This window comes from Triturus cristatus, chromosome 3_1, assembly GCF_964204655.1.
Source record: "Triturus cristatus chromosome 3_1, aTriCri1.1, whole genome shotgun sequence".
Lineage (NCBI taxonomy): Eukaryota > Metazoa > Chordata > Amphibia > Caudata > Salamandridae > Triturus > Triturus cristatus.
This window is the reverse complement of record NC_140583.1, coordinates 140,685,198-140,707,373: the sequence shown is the minus strand read 5'-3', so window position 1 is coordinate 140,707,373 and position 22,176 is coordinate 140,685,198. Positions and strand designations below refer to the sequence as shown.

The 22,176-nt window shown below is 47.0% G+C and overlaps 1 protein-coding gene across 1 annotated transcript in view; it reads right to left on the bottom strand.

Annotated features, from left to right (window-relative positions):
• Positions 1-22,176, bottom strand: part of ZDHHC13 (zDHHC palmitoyltransferase 13) — a 268,872-nt gene that overhangs the window by 180,222 nt on the left and 66,474 nt on the right. Inside the window, exon 4 of the mRNA XM_085643583.1 lies at positions 5,130-5,207. Coding sequence (XP_085499709.1) covers positions 5,130-5,207 — 78 coding nt within the window. The remainder of the gene's footprint in view (positions 1-5,129; positions 5,208-22,176) is intronic.

Here is a 22,176-nt window from a genome sequence, read left to right as displayed (position 1 = left end):
GCCAGAAGTGCAGAGCCATGCAAGACACTGACCACTGGTACACGAAAACTAGGTCCCTGAAAGGGAGTCCCTTACGCTAGAAGTCTATTTGCAGTACGGGGAGGATGCAATAGGACCCACCACCGGGGTGGTGTTGCTGGGGTATCTATTCTAAGTTGAGGAATCCATAACTAATCTATGTCTCTTACAGATATATCGTTACCGAAGGTAAGTAACTTGTTCATCTGAAAGAGACAATTAGTTATGGATTCCTCAACTTAGAATAGATACCCCAGCAACACCACCCCGGTGGTGGGTCTGCGAACCAAGTTCACACCAGAAAGTCCTGGAGAACCGAACGGCCGAAGAGGCCGCCTCTCCGGACATGGCTGTCCAGGCAATAGTGTTTTGTAAACATGTGCAGTGAAGCCCACGTAGCTGCCTGGCAGATGTCATGAAGAGGGACTCCACGTCCCAAAGTAATAGTAGCTGCCGTTGCCCTGATGCAATCGGCACGCAACCCTACTGGAGGGTCTTTTTTCGCCAAGGAATAGCAGATTCTTATACAAAGGAAGAGCCATCCAGAGATGGGTTCTTGTACGGCCCAAAATGGACAAAAACTGTCGTTTTTGTACGGCCCGACCATTCTTGGCACCCACGTAGCCAACAAAGAGTTGGTCATCCACCCAGAATTGTCTTGTGCGATCCAGATAGAAAGGTCAAACGTTATGATATAGTGAAACATTATCTCTCAATATTGCATGAATTAACTATCAGCAGTAAGGAGGAAGCTCTTTCTCATTCCTAGCCCCACGGCTACGGAACAATCTCCTCAGGTCATTCGGAGCAGAAACCAGTCATTGTCAGTTTTGCAAGAATTTAAAGACTTGGCTGTTTCAGTAAACTTAACCCGTGTCAAGTTATTAGCGCTAGGACACCCTAAAGGGGGATAACAGGCACATTTTATAAATACATTTCATCATCATCATGTAGTCTCTTGGTCCTGATAATGAATTTTGTCTTTTGTTCCTTTGGAGGTACTCATTTTAACAGTGCCATCCCCCAGTTTGTCCGTTAACCATATTTAGACTTTGTCTTTGTGTGAAGGTCTACCGTCAGTGGCTGAAATTTCAGGGATGTTGCTGAAGAAAAACATTTGTACATCCCACTTCCATTATTTTTTTTTTACTATTTGGTCTTCAGGTGTGTTCTTGTGATCAAATCTTACAGTCAGGTTTCCTGTGACTTCTTTTCCTTTTTTTGGTCATTGTGTGTACTCAGTCACTTATGTAGCATCCTGCTAAAGATACATTTGTGATGCCTCTTCTAGTGCTCTGTTCAAGAGACTGCTTCCTCAACAATTGCCATGGTGATTAAATGTTTCTCGAGATGATGCATTTTTTCTACAGAGCTCGCTGGGGGGTCTAAATAAAGAGAAAAATTGATGGTTTTTCTGTGTTGGTTTCTATAGCAGAGCCATACTTAGGCCAAAATTAGATGCTTCGGCCATATTGTTTTTTTTTTGTTGTCTAGCTTAACTTCACCATGAGTTGTATTCGTTCTGAACATAGGCAAACAGTTCCTACTTTGTAACAAATGTTTTCGTGGTATGATTGCCAGGCTCACAGACTGATTGGTCTGTGTTGCACTTCTCTTTTTTTCTGTGGATTCTATATTTTGCCCATTTGTTGCTCACTCGAAATGCTCATAGATGTTGCTTTTTGGCCTATTTTTGTTGACTTCTGAATATGTTCCTAGCTTTTATACTATTAGTAGTCACTCAGAATGCTCTCCCAGGTTTATTCCTGGCCTATTTTTGTTGACGTCTAAATCTATTCCTGGCTTTTATGCATTAATAGGTCCTGATTTATTTTATTAATAGGTTTATTCGGCTTGGTTTGAGTGTTTACAATAATTTAGACTCTTCTTTCTCTGTTTTAGCTCTTAGGCATCTTTAAAAAAAACAAAAACGATGGTGCAATGCTAGGGGTTTTATGTTAGCATTTACATTTGCTGTTGTGGACTGCTTCTTTGCTAAAGGGACAGCGTAGCTAGAATGGTACTTCGTTTTACCCTTTTTCCCCACACATGCTGCCATAACTCTTCTTAGTGCTCTATTTTCAGCCTTGGGTGTCTGACCAGCATCTGTTGGGTGGGGGGGCAAAAGATGAATTTCCATCTGTGCTTGAATTGGTAACGGGTCAGTCTCTTCGCTCATGTGAAGAAAGGAAGGAGGATATTGATGGGGATAGGGATAGACCCTGGAGCTCCTCATCTAGTACTGAGGGTTTGTCATTCTGGTCCAGTTTCCTAGGGGTCTCTGCATATTTCAATATTTAATATTTGCCCTGTGCCCAATCTGTGAAACGGAACTTGCCCAGTGGTGTGTCAAATAAGAGCTCTTATGTCTCGAACGGAATGCATACCTCTAGGGTCCCACTTGATGAATCGCTTGTCATGCTAGCTGTGGAATTCAATTTTTGGTTTTGGATTGATAGCTCATTTGTTTTCTTGCCACCTGCGATGGGTCCATAAACCATTACCTCTGGGTTCTACTGCAATAGTGTAGGTAATCTGTAGCCTTTGGATTTCTTGTACCTCGGCTTCCACAAGGATCTGTATAATCTCCATTTGTAGACGTGGCCTACTTTCCTCCCCGTAGATGGGATTGTTAGAGGGATCGTTAGAGGGTGGCATAGGTTGAGTGGCTGCAAAGAGGTCCCTTTCTTTACTGATCTGGGCTTTCTCATTGACTAATTTAGCTTTCTGTGCTGAATTGTACCATTTTGCCTCATTGGGCTTCAAGCTTTTAAAGGCCACATTGATCTCCAGGGAGTTTTTCTGCAGTGGTGCTGGGCTGTGGCATTTCACAAACTATATCAATAGTTTGGTCTACAGAGTCTTTTGAAATGTCACAAGTATAGGCAACGGAGGGGCTCCCTCATGTTGAACTGTCTGTGGTCTCGAAGACATGGGGCTGACAGAATGCCTTTTTCTCATCATTCCAGTGATTTCTGCTGAGACTCTGCATAGTGTGCAGTACTTCGTTTCAGTTTTAAAACTTGAGGGTCTACGGGAGGTGAGTGAGCTTTTATGTGCTTCCAGAAGTCTAAGAGCTCTTGTTTTCCTCCACTTGCCCTCGCCTCATAACCCTGCCCTCAGCCTACTTTTTCTATCACCTCATCTTCTTGATTGTTACTAGCATTTCATCCCCATGGCGGATACTCCCTCACGCTCTCCCAGCACCTCCGGGAGGGGGACAGTACACAATGCTATTTTCCTCATCTGTTGTCTGGCACTCTGCACCCTTCAAGGTATCCTCACAGAGTCCTCAAAAATGTGCCGGTCTCCTCAACACTTTAGTAATCTCTCTTCCCCGCTCCTTTTTTCTATTTGTGTCACCAGCTTGCAACCGCGATTCAGAAGATCCAAAGGTCAGTGGCACAGGGCACGGGAGGGTGTTGGGAAGAAAAAAGGAAGCCGGTACCTTCTGATCTCATCTGGGGAGTGTGGAGAGCGGGCGGAGTCATGCCATGGTGCATCAATCTGGAACAGACGCCGTACAACCTCAATTGGATGCATACGCCGCACTACAATGCAAGTTCAACCTTGCCAGTTTGGGCTGAAGAGCATCACAGGCCTCACATGATTCTTTGCTCGCACTCTTCGCCACTGCAGTACAACTAGGCCTGGTTACCTGCTGAACCTCAGTCTACATCCTCCAACTTCTGGCAGGTTCCTAGTGAGCAACCCCAATGGGCCATCACAGAGGGGATACCAAAGACTAGCCCATTCTACCAGCTTGGATGTGTCACTCGGGATTCAAATGGATAAGCTGCAATACATCTGCAACATAGGGCAATCCACTGGCAGTTAGAGGAGCAGGTTAATGGTCGGCAAAGAATTTGATGGAGCCACACCGCAAAGAGAAAGCCACACGAGCAGCTTCACTAACCGCCCACATGCTACACAGTCGTACTCACACATCAGACGTCTAGCATACTGACGAGTCTGTAGCGAGTTATCGGCTGAAGCCTGTCCTGTGCACAATGGTGTAGCCTCTTCATTGTGGCAACTGCTCTCTCTTTAAAGTCATATCTTGGAGAAAATTAGATCAGACTTTAATGTTATGTCATACAGACTTATATAGTGCACGTCTACCCACAGGTGTTTTAATGGGTCCTAAACGACAAAAAGGTAGGAAAGAATATGTAAATCAATAGTTAATAGTGGACTCAAGTCGGAATAGTGAGGTTTACACAGAGCAGTTCAGAAAGATGCATGTGTAGTAGTCCTTTATTCATTATTTCTGTATGAAGTAACTTGGTTATTCAGAGTTTTGATAAAATGTAAGGTTCGCTCTTTGAAGCCATATTTATCTTTAATAAAATGTTTCCTAAAATACATGAAACCCAAGGCACTCTTCATGGCTCTTTAAATAGCTGAATGCATAGTTAACTACTACAACAGTGGTTCTCAACCTTTTAACTTCTGAGGACCCCTAGATAATCTTTACTCGAAACCGGGGACCCCCACTGAATTTCTATTGGAATCAGGGATCCACACTGAGTAATTACTGGAAGGCAGGTAACTTGGCCTAAGCATTTTTGATGATTTGAACTGCTAGACGATACAGAAAGAAGCTTTCATCATACAAATAAGCAAATTATGAAATAATGTATTTAATTCACAATCAAATAACAAAAATCAAAACAGTAATAACAGGAGAGTTGGAGTGTTTCTAAATTCAATTGAGGCCACTCTGTTCTGTATGATGCACCTGCACAGCTCTCGCAAAACAATCTGAGGATACTAACTTAATGTTTAGCCTCCAACTTCAAATTTCTTCACATTTACAGAACATTGTAAACTTTGAAATTGTACATTTAGCTTCATTATTTACATACACTTTATTAATCGGTTAATGTTTATTGCTCTTACAAAACATATTTAATTTTCGAAGTAATTGCGTACTCCCTCAGCAGGCTTTGCAGACCTCCAGCAGCCCAGGGATCACAGGTTGGGAATCACTGTTCCACAATATATTTATTCCAGTGCCCATATATCGCAGGCATAAACATCGCTGCCAAGTCAGATATCCAGATGCACAACGTCACAATAATTATTTTTATACACTTTTAATACTGCACCTGATGGCCCAATGAAGCGGAGTAGAATTCAAATCACCGCCCAATTGATCCACCACTGCACCTTTAGAAATATAATATCTGTGGAAAACAAGTACAAAACATTTGTGGTAAAAATAAATTCATACTATAGAGTAGACAACAGCAGTAAAAAACATTTTAATCTAACTCTGGAAAGCTTTATATTTATAAACGGTCAGCTTTATGTTCATTTCAATGACACATCATTCTTGCAGATCTGCGAGGGCTATCGTTGGGCTCCTAATCCAGCAGTTACTGAGCAGTATCCTGTGTCTAAGCAGTCATTTGGTCCCAGGGACGCAGTACTGTGCCACTCTCCAGTGAAAAACCAAATTACTTTTGCCCTGGACCCTCCAAGCACAAGGAAAGACAGCAGTTAGAACGTACTAAGGTGGTAGCATTTAGAAACCCATAGAGCATGATAATGAAACACTCAAACTCATTATCTTTCCAATGCTGTTTACAAGGAAAATAAATAATAGTAAAAAAAATACAACACAAAAACCAGATGGCACTGATAAAGCAGAGATAAAACCCCAAACATTTTTTATTGCGTTTATTCACTAGATTTTCTATAAATTTGACCATATGACCAATGGTATCCAGAGGTAAATTTGAAAGTCTAAATTACACCAAGAGCAACATAATAGGTTACGGGGTACAAAGATATGGCATCAGATAAATGTAGCCATTTACAGTTTACAAACTCTGCAATTAGATAAATCACACGGTTTGTGACTGCTGAATGGCTTTATGGAATGTCGCAAATCTATTTGACAATTCCGTAACAAGATAAAAAAAATAAAAAAATCACAAAATAGGTTAATAATCTGTTTACCAGCTTCAGAGACACAAAAAGCAGACAGACTCCTGATCCCAAGAGGGCTCAGTGGACCTCATTGGACTTGGCCCTGAAGGAGACCTGGCACTGAAAAGCCTGCCGTGTGGACTGACTGAGCAGAAGGGACTTTCTCAGCAGCTGAAAAATAAACCTAAAAGGTAAATAAAATCATTGACTGGGAAACCCTGCTTCGTGTAATCCACCTCTGCCATGTCGAGCCTGGCATGAAATTGCACCAAGGTTGTTGTTATTCAAGGGTGCTTTACTTTTTACATGAACGTTTTACAAAGTTTTTATCTTTTAAAAAGGTCCCTTGAGAGTGAACAGTGGACTCCTGGACCACTGTCTACTCCCAACAAACGTTTTTTACATTCACCAAGGGGAAAGGGGCCCATAGTGATGCCTTCCATTTAGTGAATGGCTTACTATCCCGTGTTGGGAGAAAGTAAAATGTCAATATTTTGTGATCACATTTCAGTCACAAAACATTGATACATGCTATAACTAATTGCTATTTGGAAAGGGTACGTTTAAAACTTTGCAACTATATGGTTTGCTTTTAGAGTTAAATCTACACATTATCTGCACTTGGTTTGCATGTTGATTTTATTAAAGTCTTTCAAATACATAGTGTTGATTCTTGTGTGTCCAATCTTTGTGAAAGTAGCCGGGCGATCACTAACAAACAAATAATCCTGCAAGTTTCAAAACAACTTACAGTTGCCCATAATGCCCCATCCCAATGTAATGCACAGGTGATTCATGGGTAACAGTCCACCAGGTGCCACTTGGTCAGAGGACCTTGGGGTTCTAAAACTAGGCTGCATTGGGCTCTGGATTGTAAAAACAAATCAGCGCCACCGCTGGCGCAGACTGCATCAAGTCTGGGTCGCATGTGCTCAAGTACTCAGGATGGTGACCCTACCTTGCCCTATGTAGGATTCCAGAGTAGGCAGGATATTTACACAGTCTATGTGGACGGTCAAGTGCTCAGCAGGGCACGTCTGACTCCATGGATGGCTAATACTTGGAAAGTAAGAAAAACGGATATCACAAATGTAATTCAGCAACATTGCAATCAATACATTATGAGCAAGTGGTTCATGTACATGTGTGCAACATTAGTTACGCTGCTGGTCAGTGGATGTGGACCCTAGGTTCTAGTCATCTTGCTTCCTATCTTCTGAGTCACCTACTCTATAGTGAAATGCTATATGCACGGAAAACCCACAAATAAGTGTGTCGTGAAAGACGTTTAACAGCAGAACTGATTCTCTTGGTACCATGGGGAAGGAATTATATTGTTATGTAAGAGCTGATGTTCTATCCCATAATTTCTTTAACTTTTCCAGCGTGAGGAAATGCCTCAGCTATAAAGTCACACAGTTTCCATAGCTCGACTCTCAGAAGGGCACTTCTAACAAAAGAGGAAAAGAAGAGTTGTGTGGCAGGGAGAGCACCACTGGGTAAGCACGCTATAACCAACCCCATGAGGAAGAGGTGCCAGACCACGCGAGTATACAATATCATGCTGATTAATACATGGATTGTAGTCATGCTAGTCTATAGCATTGCTCGCAATGTGTTTCTACAATCTCGTAATTCTCAGCTACCAGATGAGGTAAATGTGGGCGTGGGTGAATCCTGTGTATAGGTCAATTGCATAGTATGCATCACTGCAATACAATCATCCTGAACTGCAGATCCTCTCTCGAGCATGGCAAAGTTAAAGGGTTCCATTTCACGAGCAGCTGTGTGCCCGTTCAGACCAAGTTGAGATATGAGGATCTATCTTAATGGTGTAGGGGTGTCGAGGAACAAATACAGAAAAACTGACTTCCAGACGCTACACGGTAAGCAACATAGGGTCAGTAGCAGGTGCTGAAATCTGAAAGCCATCCCCTTGTGAAAATAGTGTTCTGCAGCCGTCACGATGAGAACAGATGAATTGAGAGCAGGCAGTCCAGTATTATCTCAATAGTATTTGTGAGAGGCTCAGAAACATAGCTTTTTATCCAAACCCTTGCAGATGGTTTAATACCATCTTTCTGTGACGTGTGCAGTATCCTGTCCTGCAGCAGAAAATCATCTGTTATTATTTGTGTATGTCTGCAATAATTTGACGTTAAAACTCTTCGGGAGCAAAATGGCCACCCATCATGAATAACTATTACAAGCAGGAACTATGTTACTATGCCATTTAGTGATTAGTTTGTGAGAGTCTTTGGAGGGCAGGTTAGTTTCCTATAGCATAATGTCTGCCAGTTGGTGCCTCTCTAAGTAAGCAAGTACTTGTTTATCTTTGTTAGCACAGTTAAAGCTCCAGACAGGGGGTGTAGAGGCTGAGTCGGCTGTTGAGGTACGTTGTTCCGGTCTTGTGGAGTGCCTTGTGTGCGTGGGTGAGGAGTTTGAAGGTTATCCTCTTGTTGACAGGGAGCCAGTGTAGTTCTCTCAGCTGGGGTGTGATGTGGCTGCGGCGAGGGATGTCGAGGATCAGGCATGCGGAGGCGTTCTGGATGCGTTGAAGTCGTTTCAGGAGTTTGGCCGGGGCTCCTGCGTAGAGTGCGTTTCCGTAGTCCAGTCTACTGCTGACGAGGGCCTGGGTGACCGTCCTTCTTGTTTTGGTGGGGAGCCACTAGAAGATCCTGCAAAGCATGCGGATGGTGTTGAAGCAGGAGGAGGAGACTGCGTTGACCTGCTTCGTCATGGAGAGGGTAGAGTCGAGGATGACCCCTAGGTTGCGTGCGTGGTCGGTGGGTGTTGGGGGCGTTCCTAGTGCAGTCGGCCACCAGGAGTCGTCCCAGGCCGAGGGGGTGGATCTGAGGATGAGGACCTCCGTCTTGTCTGAGTTCAGCTTCAGTCGGCTGTTCCTCATCCAGTCGGCGACGGCCTTCATTCCTTCGTGGAGGTTGGTTTTGGGGGCGTGGGGGTCCTTGGTGAGGGAGAGGATTCACTGGGTGTCGTCAGCGTAGGAGATGATGTTGAGGTCGTGCCGTTGTGCGATGTGGGCGAGTGGTGCCATGTAGATGTTGAACAACGTTGGGCTGAGGGATGAGCCTTGGGGTACGCCGCAGATGATCTCGGTGGCTTGGGAGCGGAAGGGGGGGTGGGGGGGGAGAGGCGGATGCTCTGTGTTCTGCCGGAGAGGAAGGAGGAGGTCCAGTTCAGGGCTTTCTCTTGGATTTTGGCATCGTAGAGACGTGTTCGTAGTGTGCGGTGGCAGACCGTGTCGAAGGAGGCCGACAGGTCCAGGAGGATGAGGGCCGCGGTTTCTCCGTTGTCTAGCAGGGACCTGATGTCATCGGTGGCGGCGATGAGGGCAGTTTTAGTGCTGTGGTTGCTGCGGAACCCGGACTGGGACGGGTCCAGGATGCTGTTCTCCTCGAGGAAGCTCGTCAGTGGTTTGTTGACGGCCTTTTCGATGATCTTTGCCGGGAACGGGAGCAGGGAGATGGGTCGGAAGTTCTTGAGATCCTTGGGGTCCGCCTTGGGTTTCTTGAGTAAGGCGTTGATCTCTGCGTGCTTCCAGCTCTCCGGGAAGGTCGCGTTCTCGAAGGAGATGTTGATGGTTTTCCAGAGATGGGGTGCGATGGTGCTGCTGGCTTTGTTGAAGATGTGGTATGGGCAGGGGTCTTCCGGGGATCCGGAGTGGACGGTGTTCATGATCTTGATGGTGTCGTCGCCGTTGATGTTGGTCCAGGAGATCAGGCGGTTGGTGGTCGTGGGAGCAGGGGTCTCAGTGGTTGCCGGGGTGGTGACGGTGTTGAAGCGGTCGTGGATGTCTGCGATCTTGCGATGGAAGAAGATGGCCAGCGAGTCGCACAGGTCTTGTGAATGTGGGATGTCGTTGATGTTGGAGCTGGGGTTGGAAAGTTCCTTCACGATGTTTAAGAGCTCTTTGCAGTTGTGTGCTTTGTTGTCTAGGCGGTCTTTGCAGGAGGTCCTTTTGGCGGATCTGATGAGGTGGTGGTGTCTGCGGGTGGCGTTCTTGTGGGCGGTGTAGCTTTCCGGTGTTCGTTCACGGATCCAGGTTTTATCGAGTTTTCGGCAGGTTCGCTTGGAGGCCTTTGGTGAACCAGCTGGCTTTCTTGCTAGTGTGGGTGTTGGAGGGCTTCTTGAAGGGGGGCGAGGGTGTTGGCGCAGTCGTTGATCCACTGTTTGAGGTTGCGAGAGGCGGTGTCGGGGGTCGGTCGGATCTGTGGGTGGGTTCCAGGCGAGGGAGGTGGAAAGCTGGTCTTCGGTGACTTTATTCCAGTAGCGGCGCGGCATCTGTTGGGTGCGGTGGTGCGTGGTGGGTTTCCGGAAGGTAAAGTAGATGCAGCGGTGATCGGTCCAGTGGAGCTCGGTGATGTGGCGACGTGGGAGCTTGCGAAGAAGATGGGGTCAAGCGTGTGGCCGCCGGAGTGGGTGGGTGTAGTGACGAGTTGTCCGAGTCCGAGGATGGCGATCAGGGTGGAGGAGTTGGTGTCGTCGTTTTCGAGGTGGAAGTTCAGGTCCCCGAGGAGGAAGTAGTCCGTGGAGGCGAGGGCGTGTGTGCTGACGAGGTCGGTGATGGAGTCGCTGAACTGTGCTCGTGGTCCGGGGGGGTCTGTAGATGAGGGTTCTTCTGAGGGTAGTGTTGGGATCGGTGTGGATCAGGAAGTGCAGATCTTCGGCGGTGCTGAGGGTGTTGTCTGTGTTGGTTGAGACTTTGGAAGTGTTCCTGTGGACAATGGCGATTCCTCCTCCTACTCCATTAGTGCGATCCCTGCGGGTGATCTTATAGCCTTCCGGGATGGCTATGGCGATGTCGGGTCCCGAGGAGGGGTTCAGCCAGGTCTCCGTCAGGGTCTCATCCGGAAGGTAGAGCAGCAGACGTGTCAGTGAGTCCCACAATGTATGGGGAAAATGTCCAAGGACGCAAGAAGTATTAAGGAATCGTAGTGCAGAGGTGGTGAAGGAATATGCCTTCCACAAGTATCTATCCGTCTGGACTCTCTGTCTAAAGGAACAGTAAGAAGAGGGCTGGTATTTTAGGCAGCTGAAGTGGGCTGTGCCAAAAAGCTGTAATGAGTAGGATGGCTGAGGAGACAGGCTGGATCACCGGGAGCCAGACAGTGTCTGTGAGAAAAAGAGCAATTCACAGGGGTCCCTGTATCGGGTTTAGCCCAGGCCCCAACAAAATGTCAAACAGAGCTTCACTATAAGGAAGCATCGGCTCTACCCCTGTTTGGCTATGATGAAGGACGCCAAGTAAGGGTTCAGTCGTCCTTTCCATTCAAGGAATTGTCATATCCAAAATGACAAACTCGTCTGAGTATGTCAGCTAGAGAGGAGCTCGCCACTGTATCAAGGCCAGGAGGGTAAAAGAGGCCTGAGGCAGGCGAAGACTAAAAGCCACTAGCTTCACCCAACTCCGTCAGACAGCTGTTCTCCATAGGAGGAGGCAGAGATGGGATGGGGTAAAGTAAAATCTTTTCCATCACTATCATGAATTATTTTTTTTTAAACTTTATTTATTCAATTTTTTTCACACCATAACTGAGCGATCATATACAGAGTTTACCATAATAATACCATCCAGCTTGTTTCCATTATACATCTAAGTCCTGTACACATTTCACAATTATTTATACATTAATGGCACAGCAGTATACTGAGCATCATACGTAGCTAGGGTGTCGCTCAATTACCAATTTTACATTTCGCTACTGCTGTCAGATCCATTGTCCTGTTCACTTCCATATCCTGTTGGGTTTAACAATTTCCTGCATACCTCTCTCCAGGTTACTAGTCCTCCCCTAACTTCTCGTTATTACGACAGGCTTTCATATGCAGTTCTTCTACAAGGGACCACTCTCCCACATCCCTTATCCAGCTTTCAAATGTTGGGGCCCGTTCACCCATCCAGTATATAGCCACCCTCCATTTGGCCAACACCAATGTTAAGTGTACTAGCTTATTGCCCATTTTCCGTTTCTTGGGTTGCGGGGCCAGCCCCAGGGGGCACTCTTCTGGTTTAACCTCTAGTAAGATTCCCACCCCTTCACAAATTCTCGCTACTGCATTAATCAAATACTGCTGTACTTCTGGGCATTTCCACGCCAGCTGCATAACCCCGGAGTGGGCCCCATTACATCTTGGACATTCATGCAAATGACTGGCATCTATACGGTGGAGGCTCACAGGAGTCATGTACACCCGTAGCACGAAGTTATAAAGCAGTAGCTTCAGTCGGGCATTACAAGATACCTTGCGCGTTAATGCACATACCCTCACCCAGCTTTATTCTGGCAATGGCGCCTGCAGGTCCTCGCTCCAAGCGTCCCCTGCCTTAAGGGCTAGGGTCCCCAAATCCACACTCCTAGCATTATACAACAATGATGCCAGCCTACCCCCACTGCCACATGTTAGCAGTATATTTAGGGTCTCAGTGGTCTGGGACGTATTTGGATAAGTGGGCCATGTGACTCTGGCCAGTTCCTCCAGGCCCGCATACTGGAAATATTACCCCTGCCCCAAGTGAAATCCTTTGCACGCCTGTTTAAAGGTAATAAAGGAGTCATTCACATACAAGTCCGCCAGTACCATGCAGCCACCCTCCCTCTAAGCCTGGAAGGACATGTTCTCTACCATCCTTCGCACTGGGAACTAGCTGCCGGATGGGTAACTCCGGGTGAAATGGGGCCCGCCCCAACACCCATTCCACTAATTTCTGCCATAGGAAGGCCATTTGCCCGACTATGCATGGTATTTCTGTAGTCACCCCTGCACCCTCCATCAAAATGACAGGTAGGTTCTCTGATTACACCCGGCCGCTGAGTAAACGTTTTTACCAGTTGTCGCCCTCATCTAACCATTGCGCCGCATGCTGAAGTGCGCCGCATAGTAATATAGTTCAAATCTAGGCACCCTCCCCCCCCCCCCCCCCCCCCCCCCCCATCTCATATCTCTTCAAAAGGACCTATAGTTTCCAGAACAGGGATACTAATAATGAGTTCAGTTGTCTAAATACCTTTGCAGGGATCACGCGCAGTGCATTCTGTAAGGCATCTAGGCAGCATCACCATCTTTGCCACAGCTATTCTGCCTATAGGGACAGTGGCAGCGTGTTCCAGAATTCTACTGAATGCCTCAGTGACTCAACTACCCTAGTCATGTTCAGCTGAAGTAACTTTGCATCCCTGTGTGCTACCTACACCCCCAGGTACCTGAAGTGGCCTGTCTCCCATCTTACTCCCAGTCTAGGCATCTCCTCTGACCTATACTCTCTTAGCCCTGCCAGGGGAAAACCAAGGACTTGCACCTATTAATGTGCAGTCCCGAATATGTTGTAAATTGATTCAGCAACTGCAGCAAATTTTGGAATTGCCTCTCGCGGAGACGTGATGTAGAACAGCGCGTCATCCACGTACGAGATAAGGTGAGCAACATTCCCTATTTGTATGCCCCAGTGACCTAAATATTGTCTGGCCCATACTGCATTAGGCTCTATGGCCAGAGCAAACAGCAGTGCCGACAAGGGGGCATTCCTGCCACGTACCTCGCCCAAGTAACCAGTGTACTGACCTGGTTTGACCCAGTGGTCCGACCCAGTGGTCCCCTGACTGCTGGGTTCATGCTTAGTATTTTAAGCCACGTGCAGAACAGTGGCCCAACCCCCAATATCCTGAGAATTTCCAACAGATAGCCCCAATCCACCATATCAAACACTTTTTTGCGGTCAATGGAGACCAATGTTATTACCTCAGGGGCCGCCTGTGTATCATGTAGTATATGTGCTAAGCGCCGTATATTCATGGACGTGCTATGGCTCGGGATAAAGCCACACTGATCCTCCTGAATTAAGTAGCCCATGTGCGGTCCCAGCCTTTTGGCCAGCACTTTGCATACGATTTTAACATCAGTGTTGATCATTGTCAGCGGGCGGTATGCCGCCGGGTCCAGACTGTCCCCACCCAGCTTAAGGATCAAACAGATTTCGCACTTTCACATCGTTGGAGGTAGTATTCCGCTATCAAAGAACTTGTTAATTGTCTGCAACAATGTCTTGACCAACTTTACTGAATATACCGGATAGTGCTCAATTGGCAGCCCATCGGACCCCGGAGCCTTGGCCTTGGGTATGTCTGCTATTGCCTCCGCTATCTCCTCTCCGGATATCTGTGCATCCATTTCTGCCCTAGCTTCTTCGGACAACTTCCTCAGCTGAACACCCTCCAAAACTGGAGTATAGGACTCCGCTCTAACCAGGGGATCAGCCATATACACTTTCTCCAGATGCTACTGAAATTGCTCCAGCATACCAACACAGGTATAGACCAGCTCACCCCACTGGCTGCGTAGACTAGTGATCAGTGAGTGGGGCCTGTTCCCTGCGCAATATCCACGCCAGCAGTCGGCTGGACCCGTCTCCCTCTGTGTGCAATCGTTGTCAGTATTTATTACGTGTGTATTTGTCCAGCCTGTCCCACGTGCCTGCAACCTGCTCACGCAATGCACCCTCTAGCTCCTGGGTGTCATCTTGCCCCTTTGGCCAAGACTAGAGCTCGGCCATTGAGTTTTCTCCATCCCGCAGTTCAGACTACAATTGTTTCCGAATGCCATACGTTAATCTAATTTCTGCCCCCCGGACCACCGCTGTCATTGCGTCCCACTCATTGGCTCTATTGCCTGCAGTGCCCCAATTAAGAGATATGTATTCTGTCAATGCGTTTGAGATTGCCTCTCTACCAACCTGATTTTCAAGTATGTCAGCGGGTACCCGCCAGCTACGAGGGCCCTGTTCCCCGGCAGCCGATGGTACTGAGCAGCACACTCGTGTATGATCAGCAAAAAACATGGTAAGTGAGAAATTTCTGCTGCTAAGAATGCGGGGTACACAGTTGCCAAAACCCTGTCGAACCGGCTATGTGTATTGTGTGTGGGTGTATAACATGTATATAGTTTCCGAGTTGGGTGGTGGTCTCTCCAAACATCCCCAAAGCCCAGATCATGCATCACCTTCTGCAGCTGCTTGGTAATTCGCGGCTTGGTGCCCCTCCTGGGTGGACATCTGTCTAACTCAGGGTCCAGCACACAGTTAAAATCCAACCACAGCGTTGGGGTATCCAGGTCTGCAGTAATCAGATCCTGCAGCATCATAAAAAAGGTGGGCTCATCAATATTCAGGGCATGGGTGTTTAGCATGGTTATGTCTCTACCATCCAACTTGCTCTTTAATAACACATAGCGGCCCTCAATGTCTGCTTCAGTGTACTGCAACATGAAAGGGGCGCCGGGTGACACCCAGATCACAGCCCTCCCTAGCAAAGGTAGAGAACGAGAAGTGAAACACTTGTCCCCTCCATTTGTTCATCAGCCGTGTAGCCCCAGCATCATCTAAATGTGTCTCTTGCAGGCATGCGAACATTATGTTGTATCTTTTAAGGAATGAGAGGACACTGTCGTTTGGTGCAGGTACCCAACCCCTAACATTCCAGCTAAGGAACTTTACCACGCGCACCATATTCAATTACTTGTGCTTCCTGTTTGGCCATGCGCCAGGACTCCCTGCTCCCCAGGAGCGACTCACTGCTCTCCTGTAGTGACCCAGCACTCTTCATAACATAACTTGCATTAACACAAACAAAAAACCAAACAATCCCCAACCACCCACGTACAATACTCAAATCACATTGCAGACGATTCTGCCCACCCTCCGCTCATGCCAGGACGTGCACAGCATCCCAATAGGCCCAACAGGGGCAATAAAAGCGTCTTTATTCATGTCCCCCGGTCGCCCACCCTTAGCTTATCTATGGTCTCGCTGCCATTTCGGGTTATGTACCCCTCTTACGTATCCATGATCTATTACTTTATGGCCCCAGCCATTTCCATTCATGTCTGCAAGTGTCCCAGTCCCCTCCCTCCCTTTGTTCAAGCTACTAGCAGTCTCCCACCACATCAGCAAACAACATTGTGCATTTTTACCGTATATCTATAGCGTGGTCCCAGTACAGTTCTCAATGCCAGGGCCCTGTATTCAGCTTTTAGTCCCTTTCTCCCTCAGGAGGGTCTACCATCTAGGTCTCGGGCTCAGTGTCCATTGTTAGTTCTAAAGTCTGATCCTGCGCATCCAGTTCAGCAGAAGCAGCTCCCAGTGAGTTAATGTCCACTTCTCTTTCCACAAGGGTATTCAACTATAGCAACCCATCCTAGCACACCATTATCCTCCGCTGTGATGACTCGGGAGCATGCTCCGACTCCGCTCGATTTTTCTGCTGCCGGCGGCCTCTATCCGGTCCTGTCCCCCAACATCTTTTCTGTCCCCGTGCCTCTCCAGGTGGCAGCCCATCACCCCGGATCTCCAGCCACTCCCAGACATCCTCTGGGGAGCCAAAGAATTGCGCCTTGCCCCCCGACAGCACCTTCAGTTTAGTAAGATACAGGAGCATATATTGCAAGTTCAGTTCACGCAACTTGAGTTTTACCCCATAAAAGGATTTTCATAGGTCCTGGATTTGCTTGGTGTAGTCCGGGTATACCGCTATCTTGTTGTTTCGTACTGGAGGTTCTAGTGTTCCCCGGCCGCCCTCAGGATGCAGTCTCTGTCCCAATAGTTAAGAATTTTTGCTATGATAGCCCGGGGCTGTGCCCCCAGGAGTGGGGACGGAAAGAGCGCCCTATACGCTCTCTCTATTGCAAACATGTCTGACAATCCCTTAGTGCACAGCTGTGTGCGAATCCAGTGCTCCAGGAACTGTTCAGCTGCTCCTTGCTTCGCTCTCTCCGGTATGCCTAGAACGCGAATATTGCTGTGCCTTGCCCTCCCCTTCTTCGGCAAGACCCTCCAGGGCCTTCGTGGCCACGGTCATTTCCACCACTTGTTGTTTTAATGTTACCACCTCGCCTTTCAGCTCTGCCATGTCCACTTCAGCGCTCGTGACTTTATCAGTCACCTTGCAGAGGTCCACACGTAGTAGGTTAACATCTATTAAGACAGTGTCTATTCGGTCTTCAAGCACCTTCCAAGAGCCCTGCATAGCTGGCATAAGTGTTGCCTCCCTTCACCCCTCCCCCTCCCTCCCGAGTCCCGTTCTGCCCCTCCAGTCTGCCTGGTCAGCCGCTAGGGGGGTGCCTAGATATAGTATATTGCGTAATGGTATGGGATTCGGTCGGCTTCCAGGCCTTTTCATTGCCCATTGCAAACTCCACCATGTGCTTGCGGCACGTCCACCAGTGAAAAGTGCGTTGCCGTTAATCCTACCGTGGGAGAGTTCACTGCCAAGACAAGCCAATGAGCACCAGCCCTCAACAGCATGCAGTCAGGTCGATTTTGCTCCATGTCTTGTGCTTGCACGGCAAATCTATTTTGTATATATCTGTATATGGACTTCGTCCCCATCTGAGGGTTTTACTGGCGAGAGCACTTTCTTACACATATAAGCACCCCACAAAGTCAGAGGGGGCAGTAGCTAGTTCCAAGACGTAACACTGGGATGTGCGTCTGCCTTCTGCCTTGGCATGCCAATAAACAAGGAAGGTGCCAATACATTTCCTCTGTTTTGGAGCCTGCCTGGTGTCTCTGTTTTCCTTATGACGCTCTGAGAAGGGTTGGAAGATTTATTGCCAACAGACTGAATCATTGCAGGAGTGTGATGTCACCAGCCGATAAGTAAGTTGGAAGCAGAATAACTAGCCACCAGTTGCCTTTAAATCTTTCAAATGCTTAGTTAAAACATAGTATTAATAAAACAAGGCATTAACTGGCATTTAAACTAAACGGGGGACTGTAGACAATTTTTTTTTAAATTTCTCTGTATCAATGCATTGATTGATATGTGGCTGAGGTTTACGGAACCTCATAACTTCCACTGCAGGAGAGCCTGGGACAGAGAATAATTTGTGATCCCAAAGGTAGGGGGAATGAAGAAATAAAAAATAAAAAAACCTTCCAGAGTGTAGCATTGGAAGCATTGACTATCGGCTGGCAACGAAACACAAGGAAATGTTTTTCAAATTTGCCCTGTTCCGTCATTGATCAATGACTGTATTTAAATTATGTTTATGTCTTGATCTTTAAGAGTAATGCCCCGCTATGCTTCCTTGAAATGGGTCTTTGAATTATATGTAAAATAGTGCATTACTAAAACATATGTGAGCTTGGAGTGGCCGTACTGGTTTCGAGTTCTTAGGGCGTTTGACCTGGGCGAGAGATTTGTGGACTGGACGAGGATTCTATACCACCTCTCGACTGCCAGGGTTCGCAGGGGAGGGGTGATTTCCGAGGCCTGCAGTGTGTTACCCGTCATGCCTCCTGTCTTTGTTCACTCATCCCGCACTCTACACTACATCTCCCATAAAGCCCTGTGTCTGGGGGTGGAGTTGTGCACCTTCCCATGCTGCCTTGCGCTGCCTGTTTAAACTAAGCGTTTTCCCTCGGTCCGGCGCTTGGCTTCTTTCAGCTGTGCTGGACCACGCCCTGTGAGGATTTTCCTGTTGCCGGTTACTTGCTTTGCTGACCCTCGAAGATAACGTCTGTTATCATTCGCCTGCTCCTATTTTGGATTCTGCTGGAACGGAACCTTTCCTTTCACTCACCTGGAATCGAAAATCTATCACGGCATTCCGCCGCCCTCCTCCCGGATAACCACCTCACTACTTCGCCGCCTGGAGACACAAACCCTCTGAGCACTCCGGTTACCTCTCCTGGAGAAGCCGACTGGAGTCCTTGAGTCATCGCCAGGTCAGCGAGTCGACGAGGTTTTTTCTTCCACGGCTCCTTCGCAATCATGTTGGTTTGATTGCTTGTCAAGAACCTTCTCCCTGGTAGGAAGAATTCCGTATCGTTTTTGGTGCTGTTTGAACTTCGTTTATTATATGTACTTTGACTTTGGCTGGAACTTTGGCTGGAACATTTGAATATAGCGCCTTGCTATTTCCGAGTAGCGCCCAGACTTCTTTTTGTTTCTCCTGAGGAAAGGAGATTATTGCCATTTGTATCGGAGCCTTTGAGTGACTGCCAACTCAGGGTTTGAGGAGCGCTGTCCTATTTAACTTTGCACTGTGATTCCGAGTCCATGTGCTTGTCACAGTAATACTTATTCCTGGCTTGTTCTATTGCGCGCTCTAAGTATGTGAATGTGCACAACTGTTCTGGGTATAGCACTTATTGCCTTCTAGCCTCAGAACTAATTTATATCACACTTTTTGTCTCTCCAGTTTGTTATTTTAAGTACTACAGCATTACCTCTCCAGCCCACTGCTGTCGTCCTGATTCCGTGGTCCTTTGGTCATCTCCTCCCTCCCTAGAGGTACCTTTCTCTGGTCGTGGCTTTTGCTGAATATCGATCAGTAGATCTACCTTACGGGAGAGTTGAGAGTTAATCCTCGCTCCTGTGGCCCTGGTTCTTCTTCGGATCACATTCCAGTCCCGACAGAAAGCCAAGCCCACGTTTCTTTAAGCCCCCCGAGCGAGGATGGATGAGGCCATAGCCTTTGACCCTCTTATAGCAGGGCCTTTGCCTTTAGACCCAACTGAAACAACTATGAGCGAACTAACTTCCGCAGTTGTTTCTTTGCAAGCCGAGCTTAGAGCACTTAGAAATGAGAATCAACGATTAGTCACAGAAGTCGATATACTAAAATCACAACAACACGTTGGAACCCCCCGCTTTAAGAGAACTTACATCCAGCCTGCACATTTCCAGGTCCCTACATCCTCTGCTTCTGTTCCTTCTTCCTTAGGTAGCGGGGCTCCTCCTGTTAACGTTACAGTGGTATCACCAACTCCTACTCCATTAGCCATGCCAGAAAGGTTTAGTGGAGATAGCAGTAAATTTAGTGTGTTTATGAACCAATGTCAGTTGCAATTTCTGTGTAGAGCCACCTCCTTTCCAAACGACGCTGCCAAAGTAGCGTTTATCATCTCGTACCTAACTGGTAATGCTGCACAATGGGCGGTGCCATTAGTAGAAGATGACGATCCTGTACTATACGATCTATCAAGTTTCAAGGAACGCATGACCAGTCTCTTTGCTAGACACCTGTATATGCAATCTAGTGATAACGAGTTACTTAGTCTCAAACAGGGTACCAAAGACCTATTGACATATATAACTACATTCAATAGGTTAATAGCTGAGACTCAATGGCCCGAAGATAAAAGAACCTCTCTCTTTTACAGAGGCCTCAGAGAGGAATTGAAGGATATTCTGTCCCAAATAGTGAATCCCCCTGAGGATTGCGCTTCTTTCATTGATTTAGTGGTCAAATTAGATCATCGCCTCAGTGAAAGAAAAGGGGAAAAGACCAAGGGAGAATACCCTCGATTTTTGTTGCCAAAAGGGGAAAAGAGAGAGGTGAAGGACGGCAGTGAACCCATGCAGATAGGGGGCATAAAAGGCCCTTTGTCGTCTGAAGAACGGGAACGCAGAAGGAAACTCAATCTTTGTTTGTATTGCGGGAAAGGGGGACACTTCGCACGAGACTGCCTTGTTAAACCCAAGACGCCGGTGAGGATTCCGTCAGCAAGGACCGGCAACGCCACATTGTCGGAAAACTAACTGACTTGGAAGAGAGAGAGATCGCTTTTCTGAGTCCTCTAACAACACAGATCTCCCCAATGATAGCTCCAACTGTGGGTTTAGTGCCTAAACATTTCACCTTAAGTGTGGTGTTGATCATGCCTTCCCAACACAGAAAGACCCTTCCCATCCTCTTAGACTCAGGAGCTACGGGTAATTTTTTGGATATTTCTTTGGCCAAGGCACTAGGGATAACCTTCCTTCCTAAGAATCAGCCCGAACAAGTACGTGCAGTTGATGGGACAGAACTGTCATCAGGCCTTCTTACCTATCAAACCCCCGAGATTACAATGGTATGTGACAATGGCCATTCAGAATCTATCACCTTCGATTTAATTGACACCCCCACTTTCGGTGCTATCTTAGGAGTACCGTGGCTACAACTACACAATCCCCACATTGATTGGGTATCAAGAAGAGTGACATTGCATTCTCATTTTTGTGTCCTACACTGTTATAATGACACCATAGGGGAGGTCTCACCACTTTGTTGTGCCACTGAGACACTTTCTTCGTCAGTGTTACCGCCCAGGTATAACTGCTTTAGTGATGTGTTTGATGAGGTTAAGGCAGTAAATCTGCCACCTCATCGCACTTATGACTGTAGGATTGACCTTGTTCCGGGGGCGGATCTTCCTGTTAGCAGAGTTTATGCTCTCACGGAGCCAGAAACTAAGTATTTATATGACTACTTACAAGACATGCTCAGAAAAGGTTTCATTCGGCATTCCACTTCCCCAGTCTCATCTCCTATTTTTTTTATACCTAAACGAGAAGGAGGTCTACGCGCCTGTTTGGACTATCGCGCCCTCAATAAAGTTACGATCAAAAATCAATACCCTCTTCCGCTCATCTCTTCTCTTCTGGATCAGGTGAGAAATGCCACCATTTTTACGAAATTAGATCTTCGTGGGGCATATCACCTGATTCGGGTGCGAGAGGGGGATGAGTGGAAGACGGCTTTTCGCACCAAATTTGGTCTGTACGAGTATTGTGTAATGCCGTTCGGGCTATGCAATGCCCCTGCGGCTTTTCAGTTTTTTGTTAATGATATTTTAAGGGACTATCTTGATGTGTTCGTTATTGTCTATATAGACGATATTTTGATATATTCCCAGAACGAAAAAGACCATGAGCAGCATGTGACAAAGATTCTACAACGGCTGCAAGACAATCATCTTTTCGCAAAGCTAGACAAGTGTCTCTTTCATGTCACCACAGTGGCCTTCTTGGGGTTTGTGATTTCTCCTGAGGGGATTCATATGGATCCTGCAAAAGTCTCTGCAATAACGTCTTGGCCTAGTCCCACTACTGTGCGTGAGGTGCAATCCTTCTTGGGTTTCTCTAACTTCTATCGCAGATTTATAGATCACTTTTCCGAGTTGATTGCTCCCATTACCAGATTATTGAAAAAGGGAGTTGCTTTTGAATGGGATACAGCTGCAGAACAGGCCTTCCTAGCCTTGAAAGAGAAGTTCGTATCTGCCCCCATTGTGCGACATGCAGATAGTTCCCAACCCTTTTACGTAGAAGCTGACGCTTCACAATACGCGGTGGGTGGTGTATTATCCCAAAGAGACAAGACAACAGGAGTCCTGCATCCTGTGTCATACTTTTCCAAGACTCTATCCGCGGCCGAACA